Source organism: Tribolium madens, unplaced genomic scaffold (genome assembly GCF_015345945.1).
Source record: "Tribolium madens isolate multiple individuals breed KSU strain unplaced genomic scaffold, Tmad_KSU_1.1 Scaffold_96;HRSCAF=242;Tcas5.2_LG5, whole genome shotgun sequence".
Lineage (NCBI taxonomy): Eukaryota > Metazoa > Arthropoda > Insecta > Coleoptera > Tenebrionidae > Tribolium > Tribolium madens.
Genome location: NW_025401068.1, coordinates 12,794,040 through 12,803,821, shown reverse-complemented (window position 1 = coordinate 12,803,821; position 9,782 = coordinate 12,794,040). Strand labels below are relative to the sequence as shown.

The 9,782-nt window shown below is 29.7% G+C and overlaps 2 protein-coding genes across 5 annotated transcripts in view; both read right to left on the bottom strand.

Moving 5' to 3' along the window:
• LOC123012557 (neither inactivation nor afterpotential protein C) overlaps positions 1-2,449 on the bottom strand; it is an 8,822-nt gene extending 6,373 nt beyond the window's left edge. For all 3 annotated transcript variants that reach the window (XM_044410567.1, XM_044410568.1, XM_044410569.1), the window contains exons 1-6: positions 2,361-2,449; positions 1,844-2,121; positions 1,690-1,794; positions 1,257-1,642; positions 1,116-1,206; positions 784-1,068 (exon numbers count right to left, since the gene is read on the bottom strand). In XM_044410567.1, the coding sequence (XP_044266502.1) occupies positions 784-1,068; positions 1,116-1,206; positions 1,257-1,642; positions 1,690-1,794; positions 1,844-2,110 (1,134 nt within the window). In that variant the 5' untranslated portion in view covers positions 2,111-2,121; positions 2,361-2,449. The remainder of the gene's footprint in view (positions 1-783; positions 1,069-1,115; positions 1,207-1,256; positions 1,643-1,689; positions 1,795-1,843; positions 2,122-2,360) is intronic.
• A 2,631-nt stretch (positions 2,450-5,080) lies between these two features.
• The window catches only part of LOC123012771 (protein Wnt-10a), a 16,246-nt gene continuing 11,544 nt past the window's right edge, over positions 5,081-9,782 (bottom strand). Inside the window, exons 3-5 of one of the 2 annotated variants that reach the window (XM_044410891.1) lie at positions 5,703-5,974; positions 5,468-5,655; positions 5,081-5,415 (exon numbers count right to left, since the gene is read on the bottom strand). In XM_044410891.1, coding sequence (XP_044266826.1) covers positions 5,082-5,415; positions 5,468-5,655; positions 5,703-5,974 — 794 coding nt within the window. In that variant the 3' untranslated portion in view covers position 5,081. The remainder of the gene's footprint in view (positions 5,416-5,467; positions 5,656-5,702; positions 5,975-9,782) is intronic. The other variant, XM_044410893.1, reaches the window with a different exon arrangement.

The following is a 9,782-nucleotide window of genomic DNA, read 5'->3' as shown; positions in this document are numbered from 1 at the left end:
AATTTTTCATGTTCCTGGTATCTTACCTTACTTGAAAATTTTCTCTGGGACACGAGTTCTGGCGCATCCTGTATGTATAAAAACACGTATTGTTGGCATTATAGTTTCGGAAAATCAACGCGAAAAATAAATTTCAACTAGAATTTTTAAATTTTAGTTTCAAACGTCAATTATATTGACAATAAAGCGTGGCTTGCATTGACATTTTTTGAAATGACATAAATTTGATGTCCAACATTTCGTGTCCGTCAGTAGTATGTTTGGTTGCATATCCTATTTTTGCACGACATTGACATCGTACTAATGCTTGCTTGGCCAATAAAAGCTTTTGTCAACATGGTTATGCAACCACCAATTTGCAATAGTGGCAGAATGCATTGGAACTTGTATGAAATACAATGGGAAAATTAGTTTGAATCGTCCTCTTGATCATATCGCGAAAAAAATGTTTGATATTGTCCTGACTTTGAATTTGTAAGTAAAAATGTACTTAGTTTGAAAATTTGTTGTTTTTAACATCATTAAATAAATTCCCAACAGAGATTACCACCATAGTTGCCACCATTGTGTTTAATGTGTTGCCTACCTCTGTTGACAACATCAACAATGTGTTGACATCGTTTTTTTTTGAAAAGTCGTTTAAATGAGTGCCCAAATTTTTTTACAAAGGCAAACCCCCTATAAACTCTCTGGCTACGCCACTGTACGCATACACACCCAGGTTTGTACTTCTAGCCTTTATTCCACTCTATTTGTTACAATAATTGAACAAATAATACCTACCTCGTCACCATAAACGTTCATTTTTTCGCTTGAATTTATAATAAGCAAAATATCGCCAATGAAAGTTTGAAATTGTCCTGTCATAAATCGTGCTTCAAGCAGTTTCATAACATCCTCTTCTTCTAAAGAATCTAAAGATGCTAAATCTTCACCAAGTATTTTTTCGAAAGCCCCATCAAAACCGCTTTTAACATATTCCTCAATTATTACAACTTCAACAGATTTTGGGCTTACAGAAGGCACAACTTCTAAATCATCAATTAAAGTTTTTATTTCCAGAGTAAGCTAAAATATTCACTTTTAGACACTAAATTAACAATCTTGTTGCTCACATGATAGTTATTTTCAGGCACTTGGTTCAAAAATGGATGATTTATCACCTCCACCATGTATGGTCGATGCTCGGCATTCTTTACTAAACACCTGAAATTGCCGATGAGCGTTTTGTTTCAGTAAAATCAAAGTTTCCTCACTCGTTAATAAAGTCGATGTAATTTTCAGACCAATTAAATTTTCTGTACAATGTTGGTGGAGGATTTGTAATTATTTGAAATAAAATTCTAGATGGTGGCATTGAGTGGTAAGGAGCTGCTCCATCCCCTAATTCGATTGCGGTAATACCCAGTGACCAAACATCGACCCTATTTCCGTATTTTTTTTTCGTTCTTTTGCATGTAATAACTTCAGGAGCTAACCAACAAGGAGATCCTAAACACTCATTTGTACCGTCTAAAACGTCATTTAAAAAACAGGAAAAGCCAAAATCGGCCAATTTAACGTCCCCGTTTTTGGTCAGTAATATATTTTTGCCTCTAATATCACGATGAATGCAACAGTTTTCATGCAAGAATATAGCGGCCTTTAAAAACATAATCAAAAAAGAATGATTGAAACGTGATTTTTTACCTTTATTGTTTCTTTTAAAATATATGCAATGTGTTCTTCTCGCATGCGGCGATTTTTTTCCAAGAGGTTCTGGACCAAATCTGTTACACATCCACCACTGCATACCTAAAAAAAACACATTTCTGTATTGTTCCAAAAAAATTAATTTACTTACCTCTAAAACAAACCAGACTTTGTCTTCCTGGCAAAAAATTGCGTAAAAATCTGGCAAATTCACGTGCCAAGATAAATCTTTCAGAACTTTATATTCCTGTTCTATGTATGTTTGAAATTTTTTCGAGTTTTTTTGTGTTTTAATAGCTACTTGGTTATTTCCTGCTTGTGTGTCAGTCGCTGAAAATACTTTGCCAAAAGCGCCAACACCCAAGACATCTTCGAGCAAATAGCGGTCACCAGGAGAAGGAAACTCTTTTAAATTCATTTTTTTAGGCACTGAAAAAAGTTTCAGTGTTTCAGTAAAACGATTCTAGAATATGTGAAACGATGTTTATGATTAAGAAATCGTTTTATTTAATGAAAGTCACGTAACAATCTAGAGGGAATTTAAACCTGACTACTAGCATATAACAACATGTTAACGTAACAAATTAGTTGCTAATTAAATCTCTTAAATGGTACCTCCAGTACAAGAAACACCGTAATTAAGTTAATTAAAATTTATCGTTAATTACCTTTTATAACAACATAACAACACTAGTTTAAGACACTGACTATTTGTAAATCGCTAATGGCAAAGTTGAGTCGTGCTGCTAATAGAAACCTTACAGTAATTAAATTAAACTAAACCAACTTCGACCCGGTTTGCTTTAACGACGAGAGAAATAAATCAAATTAAAATATTTTTACGACAACTTTTTTTTCGAACTGAGTGGACTTCATTGGGTGTTTCGAGACCAGGACAACGCCCAAAAATCAAACAAAAATACCCAAAATCGCCAGATCAATCAACTACTGTAGCAAATGTGTAATTCAACATTACATTTATTAATTTTCTGTCAATGTGCAACGTACTTTGGCTTTTAAACTTTATTTTGCTTTTAATTCTAGAAATTCCTCGAATTTAATCGAAATTGCTTGGAATTATTTCGGATTATTAAAATTATTTTTGGATTGTTTGGAATTACTGGAATTATCGGAGATATGTAATTTCTTTTGACAATTATGTTGAATTTCTGAGAACTATCGAAATTAATTTGGAATTACAGGAATTATTTTAGAATTAGGAAAATTGAGAGTTGGAAATGTCTCTAGAAAGGGCTGTTAACTTTGGAATTAGTTGTACAAATTTTGGAATTTAATTGAAATTGTTTGGAATTATTAAAATTATCGGAGATAATTTCATTTTCAAAATTACGTTGAATTTCATAGAACTATCGGAATTAAATTTGAATTATAGGAATTATTACGGAATTAATTTTAAAATTAGTTGTACACATTTTTGGAATTCAATCGAAATTGCTTGGAATTTTTAAAATTATCTTTAGACTGCTTGGAATTACTGGATTGTTTCTGAAATTACAGGATTTTTTTTAATTAACGGAATTATTTTAAATTACGAAAATTGAGAGTTGGAACTTCTCAAAAAATTTTGTAAAAAATTGTGAAGGACTGTTAAGTCTAGCATTTGTTGTGTAAATTTTTAAAATTTATTCAAAATTGCTTGGAGTTAATTAAAAGTATTTGGAATGATTAAGATTATCTTTGGATTATTTAGAATTATTTGTGAATTACTGAAATTCTTTTTGGAATTACGAAAATTAAGATGGAATCACAGGAATGAATTTGGTATTATAGGAACAAATCTGAACACAGTAAAGTTACGATGGATTATTACTGTTTCGGTGGAATTTTTGCGAAATTATGGAATTATTTGTGAATTACTAGAGCTTTACTAGAATTCTTTTTGAAATTATCGAAGATAATTAATTATTTTGAACTATCGGAATTAATTTAGAATTACAGAAATTATCCTGAAAACAATGGAATTACTATGGATTGTTGAAACTACTGGAATTTTTTGGAATTACTAGAATTATTTTTTTGTAGGATTACTGGAATATATTTTGGAATCACAGAAAGTCTTTTTGCTATTATTAGAATTTTTTCAGAATTATCGGAGATAATTTCTTTTTTAAAACTACGTTGAATTTCATAGAACTTTCGGTATTAAATTTGAATTAGGTACAGTGATTATTACGGAATTAATTTAAGAATTAGTTGAAATTTAATCGAAATTGCATGAAATTTTTAAAATTATTTTTAGATTGTTTGGAATTACTGGATTTTTTCTGGAATTACAGGATTTTTTTTTGAATTATCGGAGATATGTAATTTTATTGGAAAATAACGTTGATTTGAATTAATTTAGAATTACAGGAATTTTGAAATTACGAAAATTGAGAGTTGGAATTGTCTCTGAAAATTTGGTAAAAAATTGTGGTTGTTTTTATGTTGTCGGACTTTTGACCGAAAGGCCGTCAACTCTCGCATTTGTTGTATAGATTTTTAAAATCAATTCAAAATTAAAAAAATATATTTGGAATGATTAAGATTATCTTTGGATTATTTAGAATTATTTATGAATTACTGGCATTTGTCTGGATTACTGAAATTCTTTTTGGAATTACAAAAATTAAAATGGAATTACAAAAATTAAAATGGAATTACAGGAATTAATTTGGTTTTATAGGAACAAATCTGAAAACAGTAAAGTTACGATGGATTATTTGAATTATTGTTTCGGCGGAATTTCTGCAAAATTATTGGAATTATTTGTGAATTACTAGAGTTTTACTAAAATTCTTTTTGAAATTATTGAAGATAATTAATTTTTTAGAACTATCGGAATTAATTTGGAATTACAGAAATTATCAAGAATACAATGGAATTACTATGAATTGTTGAAATTACTGGATTTTTTTTAAAATTTCTTTGGAATTACTAGAATTATTTTTCTGTAGAATTACTGGAATTCATTTTGGAATCACTAAAATTCTTCTTGCAATTATTATCTTTTTCAAAATTACTTTGAATTTCATAAAACTATCGGAATTACTCGTAATTTTGAATTACAGGTATTATTTATTTAGAATTACGTACATTAAGTTGGAATTATAGGAATTAATTTGAAAACAATGGAATTACGAATTTGGTGAAATTTTATTGAAGTTTGAATTTTTTTAAGTTAACGACCTCTCGCTTTTAAAATTTTATTAAGATGCTGCGCTGTTTTTTTGTCTTGTAAACAAAAAAATTAGCAATTTCTGAAAGCTGCTTTCAACAAAAATCGTTTGCAACATTGGATAAGTTCAATTTTAGTTATTGTTAATAGGAGATAGCAAAATTTTTATAGATTGAATTAAAAAAATAAAACAAAAATGTGAATAAATTATTTATTTACAAATACTGATCCATTTTTCTTCGATACACTTTTGGCATTCAACTGTACAACACCAGCGAAAAATACAAAAGCATGATATAGTTTGTCGTTGTTTAATTAAATTATAACCTCTTCCGCAACACAGAGAAGAACAACTACTTTGGTCGGTGGCATTCACACTGCAAAGTCTTCCAGAAGTGCCCCAAGCGTCAAGAGATGGTTCCGGTTCACAAAAATTTGGACTTTTTTCGTAAAATAGAAGATTGTTTTTTAGACCGCGTTTATGCTTTTTTTTGTGAGGAGTCCACTGTCTCGATTTCAATCGTTGTTTTAGCTTTTTCTTGTAGCTGAAAAAAAAATCAAAATCTACTGATTTAGTCGAATTTTCTGCATGCTTACTTAATTATTTTGAAATTCCGATTTGTAAAGTAATTAGCTTGTTCGACTTGAATGGCCGATTCAAATTTTTCTTTAAGAGTTTTTCCAATGTAGTGTAGATTTGGAACTTGTTTCCAACACGTCTTTAGTTCGCAACTGCCCGATAAGCCGTGACACTTACATTTTATTTGCATATTGGAAATAACTGTCTGAAAAGTATTCAAAAAACCTTTGTTTGACACCGAAATTTATTTACTTTGGGTACCATTCGACCAATTTTACTGTTGTGTAGATTAATTTGTGAATGTATGTCGTCGCTAACTTCCTTCGATTCAAAAAACATTTTCGAAAATTTGTTTCCGTGATGCAAATTATGTGAACATCCGGCCCATTTCCATGCATTTTTTTTGTACGAGTTGTGTGTTTCACAGCCACAATTCATCAACACACCTCGACTGCAAGTTTTCGCCACAGAAATAGCAATGCCGGCTGAAGTTATGGCGTAGGCAAAAGCAGTTTCCCTGAAACCTGCAAAAAGCAACAACACTAAAAGATAGTTATTTAAAGAGGAGACATGATAGACGGTGGTCACAAATAAACAGCGAATACTTCGTCAATAAATCTAAAGACACGCACGTAAGGCAGCTACAAACAAGGTATGAAGGAGAGATAAAAATTTTGAGGACAAGCACTATATAGGGTATTGGCTACTGTTTTATAATGCTGCATTGAGAAATGTTGACGATCGTAAATCTTCCGCAGCGGGCCGCTCTCTTGCTAGTTGTTGTTTAGTTTGTGATTACGCATGCCGAAAGAAGATAGATGAGCTTTTGTCCGATCAGAAAAAAATTTGCATTTTTCTTCTACTGCCAACTCAAATTACAATACTACAACAAAGTCAAATTTAAGCATTGTTTTGACGAAATTTTCAAATTAAGGCTTAACTTATCGTTTGCCAAGATAGGGAATTTCAATGCATTTTTCGAAAAGGTTTTTCTCGGCTATTATAAGGAATTTTTTGGTTTTTATTTTTTTGATGAAACCATTTTAGATATTTCTAGGGATATTGTTATGTAGCTAATTTAAATTCTTATTTTTTATATATTTTTTAACTTATTTTTTATAATAAAATTATAGTATTTATATGGAAACTAACAATGTCCTTCCTACATGTACCAAAGACCTTAAGAAAAAAAAATGAAATCATTCGGATAATTAATAACTGAAAAATCTCTTGTGGAAAATATTATTAACTTTCYTAGTGTGAAAATCGTCTTGTCTCTCTCAACCCTAGTTCTTTTTCACAACAAACTGAGCTTACCGTAAGCAGACCCCCATCACCGGTTTTATCTGATTTATGARCTTACGAGGGATGTTTCGCATCTATAAGGAAACAACTAAAAGTACAAGCTGTAAAATTAGGTCATTTTAAGAATTGATGTAAAAGATGAATAAATTTAATTTAAGTACCAAATGCTGCTCTGATTTCATATAGTTCTAAAGGTAAATATTTACATTGTTTGAAAAAGGCTGTAAATTAAAAAAGTCCGGGATATTATACTACTACATATGTAAATGCACAACAAAAAGTAAAAGCAAATAATTTAAAACGAAAATTAAATAAAAATAATGACAACAATCTAGTAAACAGAAGAAAAATTACTGAAGAAGCAGATGATGATTATGGTTATGTTGTGCAAAGATGTTTTGAAAGTAATTAAAAAAACTCCTGAAGAAATTTAGATAATTTTTAATCAAACATTTAATCACTATTTACCAGCTTATGCTGAAATGTGTTAAAAAAATAGTTGCTCTATGTAAAATACAACCGCTTGTAACTTGTAACATTAGTGTTTTTTATTCCATTTGTTACTGTGATAAGTGCTAAATAAATAAATAAATAAATAATTCAGCCCTACAGGGTTCCTGCTTTCCGGTCGCTAGATCGGAGAGTACCCTGCTTTCCGGTCGCTAAATCGGAGAGTACACAAATCGACAGTAATAAATGATAATAAGTAATTGTCAAAAAATTAGTACTTTATGTAGTATTTTTTGTCTCTCAAAATGTTTTTATTTTTTTTTTAACTTTTTGTAATACACATAATTCCTAAGCACAAACCGTCCTCAGTGAAATTAATATAAATATTAAATTTTTTTTTAGGATTACGTATTGGGCTTAGTGCCTTTATATTAAACCTATCATTTTTTTAATTTATTATAATTAAAAAATTAAAGTTTTGAAATGAACTAACAATTCTCTTCTTGAGGGGTGCAGATGCATATCTTTGCCTTAAAGCCTTAAATGAGTAATTCCATGCCATGGGAATTACAATGTAAACTCGATCTAAAATATCTCGGAAACTAACTGGAATTTTTGCTTATTTTTTTTTAAATAAAAGATATGTGTTATACAGGCTGTATTATGAAAAACGCCCCAAGCCATAACTCCATTATTTTTAAAGTTATCACAATACTTCTTAGAACAAAGTTGAACATTTTTTGTCATCTATCGTTTGGGATAGATGCTAAATTAATGCTGTTTTCTGTTTCACCGGAAATGATATCAACTTTATTTTTTTTAATGGAACACCCTGTATATTTTACCACTTTTGGATTCTTTGTTTAATTGTCTTTTAACAAGTTTTAGTACCATATGCCTAAAACCAACCGTTCGTGAGATATGAGTCAATTAAAAATTTATTAAAGTAGGCAGTGGAAAACAATAATATMWAGTAATGTTSACAAATATTATTACTTTGCATTTTCTCMTATTATTTTTATACTTTTTGGTGTTCTGGTGATAATGTGTTAACAGACATGATTCAAGAATATTTTGAAAGCAATAAAAATAGTTGGAGACCACAACGCCTTTACACTGGGCGATTTCCAATAAAAGAAGTTCCAATTCGTCGACCTGAAGAAAATTTGAGGATGTTTGGGGTTTTTAGAAAACCCAAATTAGAACAGTTGCGTGCGATAAGCCAACGTTACTTGCAATTTCTTGAATTCTTGTTCTTTCATTTTCTTCAATACCTATCTAATTCTGTATCTCTTTGAAATTAAATATGTTTTAATTTGGGTTTTCTAAAAGCCCAAAACATCCTCAAATTTTCTTTAAGTCGCTTAAATTTTCGACGATTTGGAACGTCTCTCATCAGAAATCACCCAGTTTAAAAGCGTAGTGCTCTCCCACAATTTTTATTTTATTCAAAATGTGTCTGTTAACACATTATCATCCATGATTAACATTAAAAAGTATAAAAAGAGAAAATGCAAAGTAATAATATTTGTCAACATTACTACATATTATTGTTTTCCACTGCCTACTTTAATAAATACATTATTTGGTGAATATCTCACTGTTAGTTTTAGGCATGTGGTACTAAAACTTGTTAAAAGACAATTAAACAAAAAATCCAAAAGTGGTAAAATATACAGGGTGTTCCATTAAAAAAAAATAAGTTGATTTGATTTCCGGTGAAACAAAAAACAGCATTAATTTAGCATCTATCCTAAACGATAGATGACAAAAAATGCTCAACTTTGTTCTAAGAAGTATTGTCATAACTTTAAAAATAATGGAGTTATGGCTTGGGGCGTTTTTCATAATACAGCCTGTATGTAGGGGCTCAATTTTTGCTTTTTCCAAAAAAGGTAGTTATTAAATTTTTATCGAATTAAATGTTTTTTTTTGTTCTTTAATTTTTTTTAAATTCAGTCTCTATCAAATAATGTAAATAAGTAATACGCAAAATGTATCTTCAAAATATTGAAAAATGTAAAAATGCCAGGGAATCGGATTAATAATTTTTAAAACTTTTATCTCTTATAAGTTCTCTCTTTCTACTGTATCTGCAGTTAGGTTCGACCGAGAAAAAGGGACCCATCATAAATAATCGCTTACCGCAACTAACAATAAATGCCACAATTGCAAAATAATTCCGATATTTACTTTATCGTTGAGGTTTTAACACAATTTTTACATCAGTAGGTAAATAAAATTAAAAATAATTATCAAAAATGTAGGAAGTACAATCAGCGTAGAAAAGATTGTCCTCCTAATAAACCGCCCGAACCCTTAGAGGCTGAACCCATAAACCACAACAATAAATATTTTCCATTGTCAACGTTATTTCATATTTAACAGTATATTCAGTTTGAAGTGAAGCTTAGTTACCGATTTTATTTTCAATTGAGTAGATAAAAATTCACAACTTTATACCGCAATTAAAAGTTAAATTAAAAAATAATTTTAATGAATGTTTGATGTTATTAATTTACTAAGATAACAAGTAAATGCCGTTTTAAATGTATAATAAAATAAACAATAATATTA